The sequence below is a fragment of the Elephas maximus genome, chromosome 18, assembly GCF_024166365.1.
Source record: "Elephas maximus indicus isolate mEleMax1 chromosome 18, mEleMax1 primary haplotype, whole genome shotgun sequence".
NCBI lineage: Eukaryota > Metazoa > Chordata > Mammalia > Proboscidea > Elephantidae > Elephas > Elephas maximus.
The window spans coordinates 69,054,206-69,080,042 of NC_064836.1; the positions used below are offsets into that span (position 1 = coordinate 69,054,206).

Consider the following 25,837-nt stretch of genomic DNA (forward strand, 5'->3'; position numbering starts at 1 on the left):
TATTCCATTATATTGCCTTGACTTCCTCTCCATATGAAAGATTTATAACTACATATTTTAGTTCTTTGTTTTTGTTTTAATGTTGTCATCTTTTACATATCGACGTCTCTGTTTCCCTATTTTCAGTGTTTTAGCTTTGATTTATTTTTCTGTCTTCCCTATCAGGATTGAGACCTAGTTGTTCTGTCCTGTGTTCTACTCTTGTGTTCTTATCTGATCTTATTGATTTTCTAACTGGGAGAATCCCTGTAGTATTTCTTGTGATTTTGGTTTTATTTTACAAATTCCCTAAATATCTGTTTATGTGGAAATGCCATAATTTTGCCATCATATTTGAGAGACAGTTTTGCTGGATGTACAATCCTTGGCCGGCATTTTTTTTTTCCTTCAAGGAATTATATATGTCATCCCATTTCCTTCTTCCTGCATGATTTCTGCTGAGTAGTCAGAGCTTAGTCTTACTGGCTGTCTTTTATAGATGACTCTTCCTTTATCCCCAGCTACTTTTAAAATTCTCTTTATGTTTGGTTTTGGCAAGTTTGATTATATGTCTTTGTGACTTTCTTTTGGGGTCTACCTTCCATGGGGTTGGATGAGTTTCTTGGATAGATATCTTGTCATCTTTCACGATATCAGGAACGTTTTCTGCCAACAAATTTTCAACAATTTTCTGTGTTCTCTGTTAGCCTACCCTGTTTTGGTACTCTAGTCACTCATAGGTTATTCCTGTTGATACAGTCCCACATAATTCTTAGGGTTTCCTCATTTTTTTTTTAATTCTTTTACCTGATTTTCCCCAAATAAGTTGATGTCAAGTGGTTTATCTTCAATCTCACTAATTCTGATTTCCATTGCCTCAGTTCTGCTCCTATGACTTTCTATTGAGTTGTATAATTCTGAAATTTTCTTGTTAATCTTTTGGATTTCCATTTGCTGTCTCTCTATGGATTCTTGCAGCCTGTTAAATTTGTCATTATGCTCTTGTATAACATTGTTAAGTTCCTCTATTGCTTTGTCTGTGGTCCTTGGCTTGTTCTATGTTTTGCCTGATCTCCTTCCCGATCTCTTGAAGAGTTCTGTTTATTTATCTTTTGAATTCTACCTCCAGTAATTCCAAGAAGTTCTCTTCCTCCAGAAGGTTTGGTTCTTTGTTTTGTTGGCTTGCTGAAGCCATCATGGTCTGTCTTTTATGTGATTTGATATTGACAGTTCTTTCAGAGCTGTCAATACCTTATTATATTTTTTTTATTTTATGTTTGCTTACTGTGTCCTAGCTTCTTGTTTTGTTTTGTTTTGTTTTGTTTTGATATGCCCAAATAGGCTGGTCATGTGAGCTAGTTTGATTACTGGAGTCTTTGAAGTTCTCACACCCTCTCTCCAGGTGGCTAGAGCTGTTACTGCGTATGTGACCCCAGGAGTCTGTTTATTTTTCTTGTGTGGAGTCAGATCAGGTCTCCGGGTCATTGGTCACCATGTGTGTGGTACAGGCTCTCACCTACAACACTAGAAAAGGTGACTGGAGTAGACTCAGACACCTGGCTGCAGAAGAAGGTCATGCGCTGATCAAGGAAGGGAGCTGACTATTGCCCCTGAGTGTCTGGGTAGAATGTGTGTCCCTATTCCTTACAGTGTGTAGGTAAGTGAGTTTTGCAGCATGACAATGGGCACCCTAATGCTGTTGGCTGTAAGGACTGGTAGACACCACTTATTCTGGGACCCCTTTCGTGAGCGGCTTGGAGGAGTAAGTGAGCCATCAATCCTTAAGCCCCTGAAATGGGTAGGTAAAGACACTGCTTAATGGGCAGAGTGGTGTCAAATATCACAAATCTGGCACTACCCCCCATTATAGCTGATACAGAGGAAAATAGGTTTCAAGTATATACCCTATTGTACTGTGCTAATGAGGGCCTACGCTGTTGAAATGGGCCCACACAGGTCTATGCAGGGGTGAAAGGCATTCAAGGTCCATGGACCCCTTATGCCTGTGCCTACTGAAAGAGGGTGTGCCTGCCCTGAGTTCCCAGATTAAGGGAGCTGGCAGATTATTTTTCCTATTTGTTAATTTGTACCCTCTCCAAAGTTGGGAAAATGGCTCAGGGCACAAGACAGATCCTACTTCTGGCCCGTGGGACTCAGCAATCACTGAAGCTGGACTGGGACCCAGAGCAGACCAGGGACCGGGCAGGCAAGTGGGAGAGAGGTACTTCCAAAAAAGGATGGGGGGTTGATCCGTGCAGTAAGTTAGATGCTTATATTTATCTTTCACCAATTGAGTGCCATTTCTCGCTGGCTCTGGAGGCTTGGGCAGACTCTGCTGCTCAGTCTCTCCCAATATGGAAAACATGTCCCAAGCATCACTGCTTGCTTTACCCCTTGCTCACCAGCCAATCCAGCTTTCAGGGTGCTGGTGCCAGCCAGGTTAGGTCTGGTAGCTCTTAACCATCTTTCCCTCCCCCTGCCACTGAGTCCAATTCCTCAATTTTGTCCTTGATGATCAGGGCTCCTAGATTGTCATATATAATCAATTCACTTGTTTCATTTGGGTCTTTGTTGTAAGAGAGACCACCGGAAGTGTCTGAATACTCTGCCATATTGGCCCTGCCTCCTGGACTTCATTAAATTTAAAAGCTCATGCTCTGAGAAAGACATCATTAAGACACCGAGAAGAAAAGCCACTACCTAGAAGAAAATATTCACAAAACACATATCTGATAAAGAACTTGTATCCAAAACACATGAAGAACACTTAAAACCAAACAATAAGAAAAAAAAAAATACCTAATTAAAAAGTTGGCAAGAAGATCTAAATGGACACCTCACCAAAGAAGATATACAGATGGCAAATAAGCATATGAAAAGATGTTCAACATCATACATTTTTAGGGAATTGAAAATTATAGCAACAATAAAATACCACTACATACCAAATGATGAAGTAAAACAGCTAAATAGAACATTTCAAAGGACACCTCGAGAAGATGAAGTAATGACCGAACACCAGGTACGTTGTGGAATGACAGCAAGGATATCATACAGGAAGAAAGCAAGAGGTCAACAAAAAGAAAGAAAAGACCAAAATGGATGTCAGAAGAGACTCTGAAACTTGCTCTTGAACACTGAGCGGCTAAAGTGAACAGAAGAAGTGATGAACTAAAAGACCTAAACAGAAGATTTCAAAGGGTCTCTCAAGAAGACAAAGTATTAAAATGACATGTGAAAAAAATTGGAGTTAGAAAACCAAAAGGGAAGATCACACTCAGCATTTCTCAAGCTGAAAGTACTAAAGAAAAAATTCAAGCCTTGTGTTGCAATAGTGAAGGATTCTATCAGCAAAATACTGAAGGATGTGGGAAGCATCAAAAAAGACGGAAGGAATACACGGAGTCATTGTACCAAAAAGAAATGGTTGACATTCAACCATTTCAAGAGGTAGCATATAATCAAGAACTGATGGTAAGGAAGGAAGAAGTCCAAGCTGCACTGAAAACATTGGTGAAAAACAAGACCGTAGAAATTGACAGAATTCAAGTTGAGATGTTTCAACAAACAGGTGCAATGCTAGAAGTGCACACTTGTCTATGCCAGGAAATTTGGAAGACAGCTAGCTACCTGGCAAACCAGCTTGAGAAGATCCATATTTCTGCCTATGCTAAAGAAAGGTGATCCAACTGAATCTGGAAATTATCAAACAATATCGTTAATATCATACACAGGTAAAGTTTTGCTGAAGATTATTCAAAAGCAGTTGCAGGGAACTGCCAGAAATTCAAGCTTCATTCAGAAGAGGACATGGAACCAAGGATATCATTGCTGAGGTCAGATGGATCCTTACTGAAAGCAGAGAATACCAGAAAGATGTTTACCTGTGCTTCATTGACTATGCAAAGGCATAGTACTGTGCGGATCATAGTAAATTATGAATAACGTTGCAAAGAATGAAAATTCCAGGACACTTAATTGTGCTCATGAGGAATGTGACCACAGACCAAGATGCAGTCACTGAAACAGAGAAAGGGGATACCGCACGGTGTCAGGAAAGGCGTGTGTCAGGGTTGTACACTTTCAACACACTTATTCAATTTGTATGCTGAGCAAATAATCCGAAAATCTTGACTATGTGAAGAAGAATGCAGCATCAGGCTTGGAAGAAGGCTATTAACAACCTGTGTTATGGCGATGACACAAGCATTCTTGCTGAAAATGAAGAGAAATTGAAGCACTTACTGATGAAGATCAAAGACTACAGCCTTCAATATGGTTTACACCTCAACATAAAGAAAACAAAACTCCTCACAACTGGACCAATAAGCAACATCATGATAAGCAGAGAAAAGATTGCAATTGTCAATGATTTCATTTTACTTGGATCTACAATCAACACTCATGTAAGCTGCAGTCAAGAAATCAAAGGACATATTGCATCAGGTAAATCTGCTGCAAAAGGCCTCTTTAAGGTGTTAAAAAGCAAAGATGTCACTTTAAGGACTAAGATATGCCTGACCCAACCCATGGTGTTTTCAATCGCCTGACAGGCATGTGAAAGCGGGACAATGAATAAGGAAGACTGAAGAATTTATTCCTTTGAATTATGGTGTTGGTGATGAATATTGAATACACCATGGACAAGTCTGTCTTGTAAGAAGTATAGCCAGAATGCTCTTTAGAAGCAAGGATGGTAAGACTTCATCTCACATACCTTGGACTTATTGTCAGGAGGGACCAATTGCTGGAGAAAGACATCATGCTTGGTAAAGTAAAGGGTCAGTGAAATAGAGGAAGACACCCAACGAGATGGACTGACACAGTGGCTGCAACAATGGACTCAAGCGTAACGATTGTGAGCATGACACAGGACCAAGCAGTGTTTCACTCTGTTGTACAAAGAGTCCCTATGAGCTGTAACTGATTCGACGGCACTTAGCAACAACAACAACCCAGGAAAAATATTGACCAACCCAGGAAGCATCAAAAGAAGATGGAAGGAATACACAGAGTCACTGTACCAAAAAGAATTGGCCAATGTTCAACCAATTCAAGAAGTAACATATGATTAAGAACCAATGATACTGAAGGAAGAAGTTCAAGCTGCATTGAGGGGAATGATGAGAAACAAGGCTCCAGGAATTGACAGAATACCAACTGAGATGATCCCACAAATGGATGCTTCATCTATGTCAAATTGTTTGGAAGACAGCTTCCTGGCCAACCAAATGTACCCATTCAAGAGAAAGGTGATCCAACAGAATGTGGAAATTATTGAACAATACCACTAATATCACACTCAAGTAAAATTTTGCTGAAGATAATTCAAAATTTTTACAATAGTACATTGACAGAAACTGCCAGAAGTTCAAGCCAGAGTCAAAAGAGGACGTGGAACATGGGTTATCATTGTTCATGTCAGATGGATCTTAGCTAAAAGCAGAGAATATCAGAAAGATGGTTAGCTGTGATTTATTGACTATGCAAAGACATTTGATTGTGTGGATCATAACAAATTATGGATAACATTGCCCAGACTGGGATTCCAGAACACTTAATTGTGCTCATGAGGAACCAGTACACAAAGTGGCAGTCAGTGGAACAGAGCAAGGAGATACTGCAGGGTATCAGGAAAGTTGCACATCAGAATTGTATCCTTTTACTATACTTATTCAATTTTATGCTAAGCAAATAATCCAAGAAGCTGGACTATGTGAAGAAGAAGGTGGCATCAGCATTGGAGGAACACTCGTTAACAACTGCGTTATGCAGATGACACAACCTTTCTTGCTGAAACTGAAGAGGACTTGAAGCTCTTACTGATGAAGATCAAAGGCTATAGCCTTCATTATGTATTACACCTCAACATAAAGAAAACAAAAATACTCGCAACTGGACCAACAAGCAATATCATGATAAACGGAGAAAAGATTGAAGTTATCAAGGATTTCATTTTACTTGGACCCGCAATCAATGCGCATGGACCCAGCAGTCAAAAAGTCAAATGACGTATTGCATTGGGCAAATCTGCTGCAAAAGACCTCTTTAAGCTGCAGAAAAGCAAAAATGTCACTTTGAGGACTAAGGTGTGCCTGACCCAAGCCATTGTATTTTCAATAGCCTCATATGCATGAGAAAGCTGGACAATGAATAAGGAAGACTGAAGAAGAATTGACGCCTTTGAATTATGCTGTTGGTGAAGAATATTGAATATACCATGGACTGCCAGAAGAATGATAAACCCTGTCTTGCAAGATGTACAGCCATAATGCTCCTTAGAAGCACGGATAATGAGTCTTCATCTCAGGTATTTCCGACATGTTATCAGAAGGCACCAGTCCCTGCAGAAGGACATTATGCTTGGTAAAGTAGAAGGCCAGTAATAAAGAGGAAGACCCTCAATGAGATGGACTGACACAGTGGCTGCCACAATGGGCTCAAGCATAACAGTGATTGTGAGGGTGACACATCACCTGGCAGGACCGGGCAGTGTTTCATTGTTACACACAGAGTCCGTATGAGTTGGAACTGACTAGATGGCACCTAACAACAACAGAAACACACCGAATAGAACAGCTAAAATTGAAAACACTGACAACACCGAACTCTGGCAAGGATGAAGAACATCAGGAATTCTCATTGGTTACTTGTGGGAATACGAAATGATCAGCCAATTTGCCAGTTTAGCAAGTTCTTACAAAGCTAAACATGTTATTTTTAGTGGCCAGCAAGTGAATTTTGACTCTCAGTGACACCAAGTGCTAAAGAGTATAACTGCTTCCCAGGGCTTTCGTGGCTCTAATCTTCATGGAAGCAGATCGACAGGCCTTTTCTTCCATCGTACCTCTGAGTAATTCTGAACTGCCAACTTTTAGGTAAATATAGGCTTACCAGATGGCCCAGCAATTGTGCTCCTAGGTATTTATCCATGAGTTGAAAATATATGCCCATACAAAAACCTGAACATGAATGTTTATAACAGCGTTAGTCATAATTGTACAATATTGAAATCAATAAAGATGCTCGTCAATAGGCGAGTGGATAAAGAGCGGTATGCCCATACAATGGAGTATTACTCAGCAATCAAATAAAAGAGTTATAAAGCTATGAAAAGACATGGAGGAAATTGACATACATATTGGTAAATGAATGAAACCAATCTTAAAGACTATATACTCCAACTATATGACATTCTAGAAAAGGGAAAAATACAGACAGTGTAAGATCAGTGTTTGCCAGGGTTTCAGAGGGAAGGGGAGAGGGATGAATAAGTGCAGCACAGGGCAATTTTAGGGCGGTGAAACTATTCTTAATGGAAGATACATGACATGCATTTGTCAAAGCCTGTAGACTTGTGCTACTCAAAGCATGAACTCTATTGGAAACTATAGACTTTAGCTAATAATGACATATCTATATTAGGTTCATCAATTATGACACATGTTGCACAGTAATACAAGCTATTAATAATCACGAAACAGGAAAGGAGGTGAAGTTATACGGGAATTATTTATACTTTCTGCTCAATTTTTCTGTAAACCTAAAACTGTTTTTAAAAACAAAGCCTATTAATTTTTTTTTAAAGCAACTGCTATGAATTGAATTGTGTCCCCAAAAAAGATACTTTGAAGTTCTAACCTCTGGTACCTGTGAATGTGCCTTTTCTGTGGAAATAGGCTCTTCGAAGATGTTATCATTTGTTAATATGCAGTCATACTGCATGGAAGGCCCTGATCCAATCTACTTGTTTCCCTATTTTTAAAAAAGGAGAAGAAACACAAAGACAGAAGAGACTGAAGATGGCCACGTGAAGGAGGACTTAAGTTGAGACTGCAAGCCAAGGAATTGCTGGGGCTACCAGAAGCTGGAGAGATAAGAAAGGATCTTCCCTAGATCTTTTGAAGTGAACATGGCTCTGCTGACCATTGAATTAGAATTTCTAGCCTCCGAAAGAGTGGAACAATACATTTCTTTTGTTTTAAGTCACCCACCTTGTGATATTTTGTTACAGCAGTTCTAGGAAACTAATACATTAATCAAACTATTTGAGGCTTAGGATCGATGGACAACATGGCAGCATTACAATTTAAATGATGGGAGATTGCTAAATGCAGGAGTATTTTGAGGAAAGGAGCCTTTCAAGAGCTTCTTCTAGATTCACAAAAAGATTTGAAGCTATTCTAGTAACCAAGGTATGTAAGATGTAAGACATTATGAATATAATTTCAAAGGAAGATTTCAATTGTATATTAACTGTAAGAACAATTGGGAGTAGTTATACTTTCCCACCGTTGTTCACACCACACTTCCCCTCTAAGGCAGCAAATCCTAGCTCACTTCCCACTTCCTCTGTGAGGACTTTGCTGACCAATCCAGTGGGAATTTTTTCCTCCCACTTACATTTTGTATTAAGAATGGCAATAAGAACAAAAGTTATTAATTCAAATGAATGGAAACCAAAACAAGGACCTTAAAAATTGTTTAGAAATGTGCGTTTGTCTTACTGTCTGGTCTCAAAGGATACATTTAGTTATTCCAATTTACTGTGTCTGTAATGTTCAGGGGATTAGGTCTCTCAGGCTATGCTCTGAGGTCAATGCCAAGGAAATCCCCTTAGAATTATTTTGAACCTTTAAACCGTTTGCTACCAATGACATAAATTTATCATTGACCTCTTGGTGGAAATACTCTCCTAAACAACATAGAGAATAGAGTTTTATTTCTTGATCTACTTTAAAAACTAACATCAGGCAAACAACTGGCTTCGATAAAACTCTTACTAGAGATATCCAGGTGAGAAAGTATTTAAAACTTATTTTTACTAGGATTATTAATCTCCAGAAACATTCATTTCTCTAAGTTCTTTGGGTTTTTGTTTTTTCTTACATTTCTTATTTACCAATCCTTTAAGTTTCCTCAAGTATTATTACCTTTAACCTAAAGCCTATGGTGTAAGTACTAGATAAACGAAAATAATTTGTTTATATCATTTCTAAATTCATGAGAAGTATAAATTTATCCCAAAATAAACAGGTAAAAGCATATTTTTGTAGTAATAATACAATACACTAGTAAAGTGAACAATGTGGTTTGCCGTAAAACACACTTTAGCAGAGGAAATGGATTATTAGCTTTTATAATAAAATGTGTTTAAATTTTTTGTACTGAGATTTACCTACACATTACACAAATTATATGAGCGAAAGCTATAATTTCAAACCAATTCTTTTTATCCCTGATGTAATTTTAGAGAGCTTTCTGTTTTCCTTCTTGGCTCTCATAGAAATAAAATATCAGTAGAAAGCTTATTTATGCCTGATCAATTATAATCAGCTGGTACACTTGCAGGCAGTCTTACTAAGTTATGTAACTTCAAGCTTGCAAGGAAAAGGCGCTTAATAAAAAAATTATTTACTCTTCAAGTGTTGGTTTTTTAACTTTGAGTTGACAAGGGCGAGGCATTTAACAAAAAAATAATTAAATTATAATTATGTAGGTTTCATGTGGAAACCCTGGTGGTGTAGTGGTTAAGTGCTACGGATGCTAACCAAAGGGTTGGCAGTTCGAATCCTCCAGGTGCTCCTTGGAAGCTCTATGGGGCAGTTCTACTCTGTCCTATAGAGTCGCTATGAGTCAGAATCGACTCGATGGCACTGGGTTTGGTTTTTTGTTTTTTGTTTTTTTTGGTTTAGGTTTCATGTGAATACTTTTTATATATACTGGTTCCTAAAAGTATCAGTCCCAAATAACCTGAGATTTAAGTCAGCGATATTTTCAGGAAACCAAAAGTGAAGAGTTCTCATCTCTCTCTAAAAAGCTTTGCTTCTGTTCCTGGAATATGGAGTTTCTAAGAAAGTACGTGGTGCAAAGCAGGCAAATTAGGTCAATGAATAAATGATCTCAAATTAACTAAAACACACAAAGGTAGATTGGAATTAAACATTTCCCATCAGTTAAAACTCTCTTTCTATAAGGAAAATCTAAGGGATAATAATGGAAGTTTTTAAAATATACTGAGTTTATTTATTTATTTTTTTTTTTACTGAAAGTTTAATGATTGTTACAGAATCTTAGAATATTGTGGAAACACCTAAAATTCAGAACAGTAAAGCTTGACCATGAGGAAATATTATTTTACATAACGCAAGTGACCTTCAGAATGCCGCATCACAATAGACGAATAGACTCCCGAATGATTTGAGTACAAGATTGTCACCAAATTATTAATATTTGTAACTGTGGAAGTCATTATCACATGAATTAAGCAGGTATTTCTCAATACATCCATTGTGACATTATCCATTATAGAATTACAAACAAACAATATATATATATATATATATATCAGTTGGATTCCTAATGATTATTGAAAGGTTGTCAAATTATACAACATAGTAGACATGAGGTCATTTTTTTTAATTAAAAAAATTTATTTTCTGTTTATAAAAATAATATTCCTTGTAGAGAATTTGAAATAGAGGAAAATGTAAAGAAGAAAAAAATACCTATGACACAGACAAAATTAGTATTAACATTTAGATGTTAAATTTACATTTTTTGTAGTAACAACAGAAGTCATGAGTATTCTGTGTGGCCTTTTATATTCATATGTAAGGATTTTTTTTAGAAAATTAGGATTATTTTATAAATATTTATATATTGTTTTTCACTTAATATTTTAGTATGGCTAATTTATAATCACAGTAAATATTCTAAGTAGCCACCATTTTAATGAGTTGTCACATGGACGATGCACATTTACTGAACCGTAATGAATAAATGTTTACCACTAAGTGTTTTGAATTTCTCATTGTTATATATGACGTTACAATGAACATGATTATATGTAAATCTTGGTCTGATCTTCTAATTCTTTTAAATAGGTTCATAGCTATTGAGTCAAGGGTGTTAACATTTCAGAGTTCCCTTAACGTATACCAAATTATTTTCCAAAGATTGTACCAATTTATACTTCTACCACCAATCCATAAGGTTCTTATTTCACTATCTCCTAGATTACACTACATATTCTCATTTCTTAAAAAAAAAAAAAAAAGCTGCTATTTTAACAGGTAAAATAATCACATCCTCAGAACTGTTTCAAATACTGTTTCTCTAATTAGTAATGATAGTAAACTTTTTTTTGTATCCCATTATCCTGCTTTAATATTAAACATTTGCCACATTTGCTTTAGATCTTTTTTTATTATTGTGCTTTAAGTGAAAGTTTACAATTCAACTCAGTTTCACATACAAAATCTTACACACACATTGTTATGTGACCCTAGTTGCTCTCCCTACAATGTAGCAGAACACTCCATCTCTCCACCCTGTATGTCCTGTGTCCATTCAACCAGCTCCTGTTCCCCTCTGCCTTCTCATCTTGCCTCCAGGCAGGTACTCTCCATAGTCTCCTGTGTCTACTTGAGCTAAGGAGCACGCTCTTCACCAGTATCAATTTGTGTCTTATGTTCCAGTCTAATCTTTGTCTGAAGACTTGGCTTCAGGAATGGCTTCAGTTTTGGGCTAACAGAGAGTCTAGGGACCATGACTTCTGGGGTCCCTCCAGTCTCAGTCAGATCATAGAGACTGGTCTTTTTACTAGAATTTGAGTTCTTCATCCCAATTTTCTCCTGCTCCATCAGGGATTCTCTGTTGTGTTCCCTGTCACGGTAGTGATTGGTGGTAGCCAGGCTGATGGAGTCTCTGGCTTATGTGACCCTTTCCGTCTCTTGGGCTCATATTTTCCTTGTGTCTTTGGTGGTCTTCATGCTCCTTTGCTCCAGGTGGGTTGAGACCAATTTATGCATCTTAGATGGCTGATTGCTAGATTTTAAGACCCCAGATGTCGCTCATCAAAGTGGGATGCAAAATGTTTCCTTAATACACTTTGTTATGCCAATTGACCTAGCTGTCCCCTGAAACCATGGTCCTCGGGCCCCCGCCCCTGCTACTCTGTCCCTCAAAGTGTTTGTATTCAGGAAACTTCTTAGCATTTAGTTTAGTCCAGTTGTGCTGACTTCCTCTGTATTGTGTGTTGTCCTTCCATTCACCTAAAATAATTCTTGTTTACTATCTAATTAGCAAATATCCCTTGCTGTCCCTCCCCACCCTCATAACCAGCAAAGAATGTTTTCTTCTGTGTTTAAACCTTTTCTTGAATTCTTTTAGCACTGGCCTCATGCAATATTTGTCTTTTTGCGACTGACTAACTTTACTCAACATAATTCCTTCCAGATTCCTCCATATTATGAGATGTTTCATGGATTCAACATTGTTCTTTATCGTTGCATAGTATTCCACTGTATGAATATACCATAATTTGTTTACCCATTCATCTGTTGATGAGCACCTTGGTTGTTTTCATCTTTTTGCTATTATAAACAGCACCGCAATGAACATGGGTGTGCACATATCTATTCGCGTTAGGGCTCTCATTTCTCTAGGATATATTCCAAGCGGTGGGATTGCTGGATTGATTGGTACTTTTATTTCTAGCTTTTTATGTTAGCGCCAAATTGATTTCCAAAATGGTTGTACCATTTTCCATTTCCACCAGCAGTGTACGAGTGTTCCAGTCTCTCCACAACCTCTCCAACATTTATTATTCCGTGTTTTTTGGATTAATGCCAGCCTTCTTGGGGTGGGATTGTATCTCATTGCAGTTTCAATATGCTTTTCTCTAATGGCTAATGATCATAAGCATTTCCTTATGTATCTGTTAGCTGTCTGAATGTCTTCTTTAGTGAAGTGCCTGTTCATATTGTTTGCCCATTTTTTAACTCGGTTATTTGTCTTTTTGTTGTTGACGTTTTGCAGTATCTTTTAGAATTTAGACATTAGAGGCTGATTGGATTTGTTGTAGCCAAAAGTTTTTTCCCAGTCTGTAGGTTGTCTTTTTACTCTTTTGGTGAAGTCTTTGGAAGAGCATAAGTGTTTGATTTTTAGCAGCTCCCAACTATCTAGTCTCTCTTCTGGTGTTTGTTCATGGTTAGTTATGTTTTGTATTCTGTTTATGCCGTTTACTAGGGCTCCTAACATTGCCCCTGTTTTTTCTTCCATGACCTTTATCACTTTAGATTTTATATTTAGGTCTTTGATCCATTTTGAGTTAGTTTTTGTGCAAGGTGTGAGGAATGGGTCTTGTTTCATTTTTTTGCAGATGGATATCCAGTTATGCCAGCACGATTTGTTAAAGAGACCATCTTTTCCCCATTTAACAGACTTTGGGCCTTTGTGAAATATCGGCTGCTCATAGGTGGATGAATTTATGTCTGGATTCTCTTTCTGTTCCATTGGTCTATGTATCTGTTGTACCAGTACCACGCTGTTTTGGCTACTGTGGCAGTATAACAGGTTTAAGATCAGGTTATGTGCGGTCTTCCACTTTGTTCTTCTTTTTCAGTAATGCTTTACTTCTCTGAGGTCTCTTCCCTTTCCATATGAAGTTGGTGATTTGTTTCTCCATCTCATTAAAAAAAATGCCATTGAAGTTTGGATCGGGATTGCATTATATCTATAGATAACTTTCGCTAGAGCAGGTGTTTTCACAATGTTGAGACTTCCTATCCATGAGCAAGGTGTTTTTCCACTTATATAGGTCTCTACTTTTTTCTTGGAGTAGTGTCTTGTAGTTTTCTTTGTATAGGTCTTTTACGTCTCTGGTTAGATTTATTCCTAAGTACTTTATCTTCTTGGGGTCTATTTTAAACGGTATTGATTTGATGATTTCCTCTTTGATGTTCTCTTTGTCGGTGTAGAGGGATTCAACTGATTTTTGTATGTTTATCTTGTATTCTGGTAATTTGCTGAATTAGTTGCAATAGTTTTCTTGAGGATTCTTTAGGGTTTTCTGTGTATAAGATCATATCATCTGCAAATAGAGGTACTTTTACTTCTTTCTTATCAATCTGGATGCTCTTTATTTCTTCTTCTAGCCTGATTGCTCTGGCTAGGACCTCCAGCACACCATTGTATAAGAGTTGTGATAAAGGGTATCCTTGTCTGCTTCCTATTCTCAAGAGGAATGCTTTCAGATTCTCCATTAGGATGGTGTTGACTGTTGGTTTCGTATAAATGCCCTTCATTTTGTTGAGGAATTTCCCTTCTATTTCTATTTTGCTGAGAGTTTTTATCAGGAATAGTATTGGACTTTGTCAAATGCCTTTTCTGCATCACTTGATAAGATCATGTGGTTCTTGTCTTTTGGTTTTATTTATGTGATGGATTACAGTGATTGCTTTTCTAATTTTGAACCATCCCTGCATTCCTGATATGAATCCCACTTAGTCATGGTGAATTCTTTTTTTGATATGTTGTTGAATTCTGTTGGCTAGAATTTTGTTGAGGATTTTCTTCTCTATGTTCGTGAGGGATATTGGTCTGTAAATTTCTTTTTTTGTGGTGTCTTTGCCTGGTTTTGGTATCTGGGTTATGCTGGCTTCATAGAAGGAGTTTGGAGTATTCCATTCTTTTCTATGCTCTGAAATAACTTTAGTAGTAGTGCTGTCAGCACTTCTCGAAAGTTTGGTAGAATTCTCCAGTGAAGCTATCAGGGCCAGGGCATTTTTTGTTGTTGTTGGGAGTTTTTTAATTACCTTTTCAATCTCTTCTTTTGTTATAGGTTCATTTAGTTGTCCCATCTCTCTTTGTGTTAGTTTAGGTAGGTAGTGTGTTTCTAGAAATTTGTCAATTTCCTCTAGGTTTTCAAATTTGTTTGAGTACAATTTTTCATAGTATTCCATTATGATTCTTTTAATTTCAGCTGGGTTTGTTGTGATATCACCCATCTCATTTTTTCTTCAGATTATTTGCTTCCTCTCCTGTTTTTCTTTTATTAGTTTGCACAGTGGTTTATTGATTCTGTTGATCATTTCAAATAACCAGCTTTTGGTCTTATTAACTCTTTCCATTGTTTTTCTATTCTCTATTTCATTTCATTCTTCTCTGATTATTATAATTTTCTTTCTTCTGGTGCACAAGGGCTCCTTTTGCTGCTCTCTTTCTATTTGTTTGAGTTGTATATATAAGTCTTTGATTTTGGCCCTTCTTTTTAGATGTATGCATTTATTGCTATAAATTGACCTCTGAGCACTGCTTTTGCTGCATCCCAAAGGTTGTGCTAGGAAGTGTTTTCACTCTCTTTTGATTCTATGAATTTCTTTATTACATCCTTAATTTCTTCTATAACCCAGGAGTTTTGAGCAAGGTGTTGTTCAGTTTCCATGTATTTGAATTTTTTTCCTTGCTTTTTCTGTTATTGATTTCTGCTTTTATGGCTTTATGGTCAGAAAGATGCTTTGTAATATTTTGATGTTTTGGATTCTGTTAAGGCTTGTTTTATTACCTAATATGTGGTCTATTCTGGAAAATGTTCATTGTGCTTTGGAAAAGAAAGTATACTTTGCTACTGTTGGGTGGAATGTTCTTTATATGTGTATGAGGTCAAGTTGGTTGATTGTGGCATTTAGATCTTCCATGTCTTTATTGAGCTTCTTTTTGGATGCTTTGTCCTTCACCCAAAGTGGTGTACTGAAGTCTCTTATTATTTTTGTGGAGCTGTCGATCTCTCTTTCCAGTGAATTAAAGTATTTTGGGGCCCTGTTGTGGGTGCATAAATATTTGTTATCATTATATCCTCCTGGTATATTGACCCTTTAACCATTAAATAGTGTCCTTCCTTATCCTTTGTGGTGGATTTTAGTTTAAAGTCTATTTTGTCTGAAATTAATATTGCCACTCCTGTGCATTTTGATTGTTGTTTGTTTGATAAATTTTTTCCTTCCTTTGAGTTTTAGTTTGTGTCTTTAAGTCTAAGATGTTTCTCGCATAGGCAGAATATAGGTGGATAGTGTTTTTTATCCCTTCTGCTGCTCTCTGTCTCTTTATTGGTGCATTTATTCCATTTACATTCAGCATAATTATTGATGGGTATGAGTTTAGTGCTGTCATTTTGATGTATTTTTTGTGTGTTGTTGACAATTTCTTTGTTCCACTTAATATTCTGTGCTGAGTCATTTTTCTTTATATATTGTCTTTTCCTCTTTTTTATTATTGTTGATTTTGTGTTTGCTGAGTCTATGTTTTTCTTGTTTTGTTTTGTTTTTTTAATTTTGATGCATAGGATTGTCAGTTTCCTTTGTGGTTACCTTAATATTTACCTCTATTTTTCTAAGTTTAAAGCAAACTTTTATTTCTTTATATCGCCTTGACTTCCTCTCCATATGAAAGATCTATGGCTACTTTTTTTGTCCCTCTTTTTGATTTAATGTTATCATCTTTTACATAAGGATGTCTCTGTTTCCCTATTTTGAGTGTTTTGGCTTTGATTTATTTTTATGATTTCCCTATCTGGTTGCTTTGTCTTTTGTTATAATCTTGGGTTTTTACGTGATGTTACTGATTTTCTAACAAGAGGTCTTCCTTTAGTATTTCTTGTAATTTTGGCTTAACCCAGCCCAGAATCCAGTGCCATCGAGTCAATTCAATTTTGGCTTGGTATTTGCAAATTCCCTGAACTTCTGTTTATCTGGAAATGTCCTAATTTCACCTTCATATTTGAGAGACATTTTTGCTGGATACATGATTCTTCGCTGGCAATTTTTTTCCTTCAGTGCTTTATATAAGTTATCCCATTGCCTTCTTGCCTGCACGGTTTCTGCCGAGTAATCTGAGTTTGTTCTTATTGACTCTCCTTTGCAGGTAACTTTTTGTTTATCCCTAGCTGCTCTTAAAATTCTCTCCTATCTTTGGGTTTGGCAAGTTTGATTATAATATGTCTTGGTGACTTTATTTAGGGATCTACCTGGAGTGGGTCTTGATAAGTATTTTGGATAGATATTGTCCCATTTCTCACAATATCAGGAAAGCTTCCTGACAACAAATCTTCAACAAGTCTCTCTGTATTTCCTGTTATTCCTCCCTGTTCTGGTACTCCAATCACTTTAGGTTATTCCTCTTGATTGAATCCAACATAATTCTTAGAGTTTCTTCATTTTATTTAATTCCTTTATGTGATATTTCCTCAAATATGTTGGTGTCAAGTGCTTTATCTTCAATCTAATTCTGACTTCTGTTGCCCCAATTCTGCTCCTATGACTTTCCATTGAGTTGTCTAATTCTGAAATTTTATTGTTAATCTTCTGAATTTCTGTTTGCTGTCTCTCTATGGATTCTTGCAGCCTATTAATTTGTCATTATGCTCTAGTCTTCTAAAGTTCCTCTAAGGTTATGCCTGTGCATTCCTTGGCTTGTTCTGCATTTTGCCTGATTTCCTTCCTGATCTCTTGAAGAGTTCTGTATATATTAATCTTTTGTACTGTACATCTGGTAGTTCCATAAATTCTCTTCATTTGTAAGATTTCTTGAGCCTTTGCTGTGGGAGCTTACTGAAGCCATCATGGTCTACCTCTTTATGTGATTTCATGTTGACTGTTGTCTCCAAGCCATTAATAACTTATCATATTTATTTATGTTTGCTTACTGTGTCCTAGCTTCTTGTTTTTTTTTTTTTGTTTCAATATGCCCAAATAGGCTGCTCAAGTTAGCTAGTTTGATTATTGGTGCCTTTGAAGCTCTAACATCCTGCCACCAGGTGGTTAGAGCTGTTATTAGGTATATGAGCCTAGGAGTGCATTTACTTTTCTCATATGGATTCAGCTCAGGTGTCCAGGTAGTTGGTCACCAAGCATGTGGTGCAGGTTCCCACTTACAGTTTTAGACAAGCAGGGGTGATTGGTGTTGGCACAGGTATCTGGCTGCAGTAGGTGGTCATGTGCTGAGCAAGGCAGAGGACTGACAACTACCATTAAATGTCTGTGAGAAAAGTGTGTCCCTGTTCCCTAGAGCACCTATGTGGGTGGGTTTTGCAGCCAGGCTGTGGGCACCCAATGCTGTTGGTTGTAAGGACTGGGAGGCACCACTTATCCTTGGACCCCTGTCAAGGGTGGCTCAGTGGCATAGGTGAAGCCACCAGTCCTCAGGTCCCTGATGTGTTTAGGTGAGAAGGACCCTGCCTTATAGGCACAGCGGTGTCAAACATCACGAACCTACCTCTCCACCATATAGCTGAAATTGTTGAAGTTAGACTTGAGTTATATACCCTGTTGTGCAGTGATAATTAGGGCCTATGCTGTTGAAATGGGTCCACACAGGTCTGTGCAGGGGTGAAAAGCATTCAAGGTCTGTGGGCCATTTATGCCTGTGCTTACGCAAAGGGGCTGTTTCTGCCTTGAGCTCCCAGAGGGAACCAGCAGATTATTTTTCCTCCCTCTGTTCATTAATTTGTTCCTTCTCCAAGGTCGGAAAGATGGCTCAGGGCACATGACAGGTCTTACTTCCAGCCCAGGGCAAGTGACTATCACTGAAGCAGGCTCAGGACCTGGTGCAGAGCAGGGGAGGGGTCAGTTAAATGGGAGACAGTTTTTTCCAAAGGGGGGTTTTTTGGTCCACGAGGTAGATTAGATGCAAGTACTTATCTTATGCCAAGAGCTCCACACTTCACTGATCCTGGAGGCCTGAGTGAACTCTCCACCACGTGCTCTCTCCCAATGTGGAAAACACATCCCGAACGCCACTGCTTGTCTTACTGTGCTTGTACCATGCCAATGGATCCAGCCTGTGGGGTGCTGGTTTCTGCCAGGTCAGGTCCTGCAACTCCTCATTGCTTGTGAACTGTATCTCCCTCTCCCTGCCACTAAGTCTGGCTCCTCAAATTTGCCTAGATTGTCATACATAATCAATTCACTTATTTTTCTGGGTGTTTGTCGTAAGAGGACCACCGGAAGCATCTGACTACTCTGCCATCTTCGAAATAAAACATTTTTATAAGTTTTAAAATTGTATTTCTTTTGAGATTTTCCTGTTCCTGTCTTTCACCTGTTTTCTAGGGTTTTCTCCTATTGATTTGTATAAGCTTCTTATATAATAAAGCCACAGAACCCTTATCATAGTTATTACAAATAATTTCCCAGTTTGAATTTGACATTTAATTTTATTCATCATTTTTGACATACAGTTATATAACGGAATTTATCAATTTCAAACATTTAAGATTTCATCAATTTCTTTTGATAGTATTTACATTTTTAAAAGCTTTATGCACATACCCGTATGTATAATTTTACATTGGAGGTATAAATTATATTATAAATGCCCTGGAAGGTTTTTAGTACAGCCATTTTGTGTTTTGTTTTACTTTCCTTTCCTCTTCTCTATCTCTCTAATCTCTGCTTCCATCGACATCACTTTACCTCGACATCTTTCAAGGGTATAAATAGTTTCATATATAGCCCTCCTTTTACCCCCAAAAGCATTTTATTTTTAAATGTATGTTCCACCAGTATTGGAGCTGCTAAATTCCTAAGAATATGCAAATGAAAATATTCTTTTAAATATTATTAAACAGTACATATACAATCATTGAAATTTTGGGAGAATATTAACTTGCTGGGTTTTAAATTATGAATCAGCTTTACCTAACTCATATAGACAAGCTTCTTGCCTTGAATATTCCTTTCAAGACTTTAAAAGTCATCCTTGTACAACCAATATTTTCCTTCAAAATATGATGGGAAATAAATGTTAACTCAGTGGTCAAAAAGCTAATAGCTTCAGGAGATTACTTCTCCCCAGAATTGGGCATGCATCAAATCCAGGAGATACATGGAAGGACTATAGAACACGTTTCTTCCCCTTCTGGGCCAGACAGAGTTCAACAGTTGAACTGAGCATATTATACATCAACACATATTTCCCCCAACTTTTTTTCTCAACAGAGAAGTCAGGAATGGCTGATGAAAATCATACGATGAAAAACGAGTTTATCCTCACAGGATTTATGGATCACCCAGAGCTGAAGACCTTTCTGTTTGTGGTGTTCTTTGCCATCTACCTGATCACCATGGTGGAGAATCTTGGCCTGGTGATATTGATTTCAAAAGAGCATCATCTTCGCACACCAATGTACATCTTTCTGGGCAACCTGGCTTTTGTGGACTCTTGCTGTGCCTGTGCCATTACTCCTAAGATGTTAAAAAACTTCTTTTCTGAGGACAGAATGGTTTCCCTCTATGAATGCATGACACAATTCTATTTTCTTTGCACTGTTGAAACTGCAGACTGCTTTCTCCTGGCAGCAATGGCCTATGACCGCTATGTGGCAATATGTAGTCCACTGCACTACCACACCATGATGTCGAAGAAACTCTGCATTCAGATGACCACAGGGGCCTACATAGCTGGGAATCTGCAGTCCATGATTAATGTAGGGCTTTTATTTAGGTTAGCTTTCTGTGGATCTAATCAAATCAACCACTTTTATTGTGATATTCTTCCTTTATACAGACTCTCCTGTGTTGACCCTTATGTTAATGAACTGGTACTGTTTATCTCTTCAGGATCAATTCAGATCTTCACCATAGGCAGTGTCTTAATATCTTATCTCTACATTCTTTTGACTATTTTCAAAATGAAATCCAAAGAGGGAAGAGTCAAAGCTTTTTCCACCTGTGCCTCCCACTTTCTGTCTGTCTCATTGTTCTATGGATCTCTTTTCTTTATCTACATTAGACCAAATTTGCTTAAAGAAAGAGATCAGGATATACTAGCTGCTATTTTGTTTACAACAGTAGTTCCCTTACTAAATCCTTTTATTTATAGCCTGAGAAATAAAGAAGTACTAAGTGTCTTGAGAAAAATTCTGAAGATAAAATCTCAAGAAAGTTTGAAACAAATGACAGCTACTGTGGCTTAATGATTTAAAATGAGCAAAATCTTCCAAATGAAATTATACAGAGGAAATGAATAAGTTGTACATAAAATTTTAAAATACATCACAATGCAACCAAAATGAAGCAGCAATATATAAGGGTGAAAGATACAAGTACTAAATCTTAACTGGAAATAACAAAAATACAAACAGCACAAAACTTTGAATTCATTCAAGAAACAATTTAGCCTATTATCAATTTCCTGCATTGTGCCATCATCAGAGATTATCAACACCAAAAGGCAACAGCAAAACTAGCAGGTACAAATATAAAGGAAAATTCATTAAACACTGATAGCCAGCCCCTCTAATAGCTTGGAGCATGTTGTTGTTAGGTACCCAGCAGTTGGTTCCAAGTCATACCTACCCTACGTACAACAGAATGAAATACTGCTCTGTCCAGTGCCATCCTCACAATCTTTGTTATGCTTGACCCTACTGTTGTTGCCACTCTGTCAATCCACCTCATTGAGGGTCTTTTTTTTTTCACTGACCCTCCACTTTACCAAGCATAATGTCTTTCTCCAGGGACTAGTCCCTGCTGATACCATGGCTAAAGAGCATTCTGGCTTCACTTATTCCAACACAGATTTGTTCATTCTGGCAGTCCACAGTTTATTCAATATTCTTCACCAACACCATAATTCAAAAGCATCATGTCTTCTTCAGTTAAGATAAAAGGGTTTACTGCCATATGAAGTTTAAACCAATGAAATCACTTACAACTATAAGTGACAAAATTGTGGCAAGTGAATTTTAAGGAAACGGTTTTAATAGTGTTTTGGGGACATCGTTTTACTTAGAGCGGAAAGCGTCAGTGAGGAAATGAGGGTGTCAATAAAGTTAATATTATCTTTCCAAATTGAAATTCTTATTATATTGAATAATTAAACACAGAATGTAAACTTTCTGAGAAGCTAGCTTGTTCTGTAAACCTTCATCTAAAGTTCAATTAAAAAAAAAGAATGTCGACTTTCAAGAGACGTTACTTTTAGAGGTTTATTTACTCCAATAAGTAGCCCTGGTGGTGAGGCTGTTAGGCACTCAGTTGCTAACCAAAAGGTCAGTGGTTGGTACCCACCAGCAGCTCTGTCGGAGAAAGTTGTGGCAATCTGCTTCCCTAAAGATTACACTCTTGGAAACCCAATGGGTCAGTTCTACTTTATCCTATATGGTCTCTATGAGATGCAATTGACTCAACGGAAATGGGTTTGTTTACTCACATAGCTACATGGACAAAGATGCACAGAACAGTCAAAACTTGTGGAGGATTTGAAGAGCCTTCACTGTCAGCAAGTTAGGCTAAAGTTCTCTGTCCCACTTCCTTAGAGGTGAAGAGGGGGGTTCAACAATGGGGCACTACCTTGGGTATATTATTGTATACAGACATGACTTCATTAAGTGAAGAATAATTGTTGAACTATGGATACAGTGAATCTAAAAAAATTTTTTTTTATTTCACCACTGTAAAACTTGAAGTTGTGGAATGTCAGTAGAATATAAACTGTCTTAATGCAACCTGCTAAATGAACTACCATTCAATTATTCACTCAACATGTATTTATTGAGAGCCTACTATTTTTTTTTTTTTTTTGCTACGTGCAAGCCCTGCTCTAGGTGCCAGGATACATAAGTGAACAAAGTACTAGTGTTTCCATCCTCTTCAATGATAGAACATCAGCACGATTTTAATTAGTAACTTCTGGATCAAGAGGGACCCATATTAAGTTACAGAAAAATTCCCAGTTCCACCTCCTCTCTTGATACTTTGAGGTGGCTCAGTCACATCTAAATTCCTAGAAGGCAAAGGCCCAGAGGTGGACGTTACATGGAAAATCAGCATACTAAATCCTGTGTGTAGTCCCTGGGTGGTACAAATAGTTAACGTGCTAAGCTGCTAATCAGAAAGGTTGGAGGTTTGAGTTTACACAGAGGCATCTCAGAAAAGAGGCCCAGCAATCTATTTCCAAAAAATCAGCCTTTGAAAACTCAGAGGGGCACAGTTATACCCTGACACACATGGGGTCGCCGTGAGTCAGAATTGACTCAATGGGGCAACTGTTTCTTTTTAAAGTCGTGTTTACACAAGCAATGGGAACACAAATACAATGTTTTCAACTCTCTACCTAATGAATGCAAAAAATCTAACTAACTTGTTATTTGAAACTTCCAAGGAAATCTAATCTAGCTCATTCCAATTATACTAAACTATTTCAAGATATTCTTGCTTATTTCAAATTTGTTGTTAGCTGTCTTCAAGTTGACCCCCTACTCATTCATAGTGGTCCCTGCGCTATCCCGGTGATGGGTTGAGAATTTGACTGTTGTGTTCCACAGGGTTTTCATTGGCTAATTTTTGGAAATAGGTTACCAAGTTTTTCTTCCTAGTCTGCTTTAGTCTGGACAATCCACTAAAACTTGTTCAGCATCATAGCAACACACAAGCCTCCACTGACAAACTCACGGTGGCTACACATGAGGTGCATTGGCTGGGAACCAAGTCCAGGTTTGCTGTATGGAAGGCAGGAATTTTACCACTTAACCAACAATATCACTCTTTCGGATTAAACCCTATCAATTTAGGATCTGCCCAACCTCACCTTCGTCCTTCCTTAGTTGCATCTAAATTTATAGATATTTGCCTGATATCATCACACTGGGGGCAGAAGTCATGTTCTATATTGAACTCTGTCCATGCTGCCATCTTCTGACACGTCCAGTTCTCTCTGATCCTCTGGTTATCTCTTCAAGTCACCATCAGTTTCAATATCTACATCCATGTCTAGCACCCAGTCTACAGTGATCCTAAGAGTAAGGACAAGAAATCAAATAATTTCTGATAAATAAGTAATTATCGATAATAATGTCTTATCTATGTAGGATATCATGAAAAGTATTCACTGAACTAGCCAAGCCAAAGAAACCAAATCCATTGCTGTTGAGTCGATTCCGACTCATACAGACCCTATAAAAATAGGACAAAGCAGATTTGCCCCATATGGTTTCCAAGGAGCAACTGGTAGACTTGCACTGCCAACATTTTGGTTAGCAGCTGAGCTCTTAACCACTGCACCACCAGGGACAGCAACATGTCATTGAACTAAGGGTCTTACTAATTTCCCTTGTTTTCATTGTCAGCTCTAACTCATGGCCACCCCATGTGTGCAAAGTAGAACCACTCCATAGATTTTTCAGGGCTGTGACATAAAGAACAAGAAGCCAAAAGAATTTACTCAGAAATTTGCAGAGAGAGAGCAAGCAAGTAGACCTAACTCTAAAACTGGTTGCCATCAAGTTGATTCTGACTCATGGCAACCCCACGTTTGTCAGAGTAGAACTGTGATCCACAGGGTTTTCCATGGCTGGTTTTTTTAAAGTAGAACACCAAGCTTTTCTTCCAAGACACCGCAGGGTAGATTCCAACCTCCAACCTTTCAATTAGCAGCCAAACGTGTTAATTGCTTGCAACATCTAAAGACTTCTTCTTATACCCAGAATCTCACTAAACTCCATCACGAGCCAGTCCATAACCTTCTGGCCCTTAGCCCTGGCTCACAGTCTCAGTAGGTACTTCAGTTTTTGCCTCTCACAACACTAATTAGAGGTGCCCAAATCCAGTTTAAAAGCCAGACAAGGAATGAAAACTATACCATGTTCTCCCCTTCATGTGAAACCCATCTCTCTCAAAACTAATTATCATGGGTTGGATTCCCTAGGAAACAGACTCTGAGATGAAGTTTACTATACAGAACATTTATTATGGGAGGTACGTGGGATGAACTCTTATGGAACAGAAAGGAAAGAAGGATTGAGCAGAGGGTGAAATCAAGCGCCATACAGGACCCGCTTGGCACCCTGGTCCCACCCCACAAGAGCCCTAGAGGTAGAAGTGATCCAGAGTTGTGATGACAAAACAAGCAAAGGGGGGGGGGAAGAAACTCTAAAAAAGGGGAGCTATATCAGGTAACAAAAGAAAACTCCAAAAAGTTATAATTCATACTATCAGAGAAATAAAAAAAGATATTGCATCCAAAATACAAGAACAGAAGCTATAAATACAAACATTGAGAGTAGAAAAAGATTTTGAAAATTTAAATTAGACCAAAAAAAAAAAAAAAAAACTCGTTAGAAGAAAAAGTTGACCTAATAGTTTGGAAAGAATAAAAAAATTGAAAATTAAAGAAAAAGACAAGAAAGTTATATTCAGGAACTCCAAAATTCAAATAATAAGACTTTCAGAGAGAAAAAGTTGAGAATATGGAGAGGAAAAAATCATCAAAGAAGTGATACAAAAATATTTTCCACCTTGAAATATCCTTACCACGCCAACAGGGCTTATCAAATGCACGAAGAATGGAAAAACAATGGAAGGAAGGAAGGAAGGGAGGAAGGAAGAGAAGCAGGGAGGAAGGGAGAAAGGAAGCGGAGAAGGAGAGATCCACACAAGGACAAAGAAAAAAATCCTAAAATCTTCCATGGAGAGGACATTAAAAAAAAAAAAATCTCACACAAAAAAGGATTAGGAAATCAGAATGACGTCAGAGTCAGCTAAAAGACAAAGGAGTTTCTTTAAAATTATGAGAACTATTCCCAACATAAAATTCTACACACTGTCAAGCTATTGATAAAGCTTAAGAACATAAAAAGTATTTTTAGACAGGAAAGCACTCAAAAGGAAAAAGAAGTGGGTCCTGGAATGAGAGACTACAGCACAGGAGAGCTGTCAGGGGGCCCTCCAGGACAGTTATAAGTGAAATTTCAGGACAAATGAGCGCATAACTGAGGTTGAAGCAGATCAACCGAGGGCTGAAGAGAGGTGTCCCAATTTAAATATGTAATCTGATGCATTTACTATTCTGAGGAAAGATCTATAATTCTGGCAAACAATTTGGGATCAAAATGGTGAAAAATAAGCAAATGGAAAAAAAGCATGTATTAACCTAAGGAGAAAAAAAATCAATAAAAAAAGGAAATGGTAATACCTTATATGGCTCAGCTATGAACAATAAATACATATTTATATGAACAGAAATATTGAGTACCGATTTCATGAAAAGTGTCATATAACTCCACTGAGAGTAGAAGTGA

At 37.6% G+C, this 25,837-nt stretch overlaps 1 protein-coding gene across 1 annotated transcript; it reads left to right on the top strand.

Annotated features, from left to right (window-relative positions):
- The first annotated feature begins 19,768 nt into the window (after positions 1 to 19,768).
- On the top strand, positions 19,769 to 20,734 carry LOC126061376 (olfactory receptor 5K1-like). Its single transcript, XM_049857878.1, has one exon. The coding sequence runs from the start codon at positions 19,769 to 19,771 to the stop codon at positions 20,732 to 20,734; it is 966 nt and encodes a 321-aa protein (XP_049713835.1).
- Positions 20,735 to 25,837: the final 5,103 nt, after the last annotated feature.

Bases quoted from the DNA above. Each gene is read 5' to 3' on its own strand.
- LOC126061376 (XM_049857878.1), top strand. From the start codon at position 19,769: ATGGCTGATGAAAATCATACGATGAAAAACGAGTTTATCCTCACAGGA.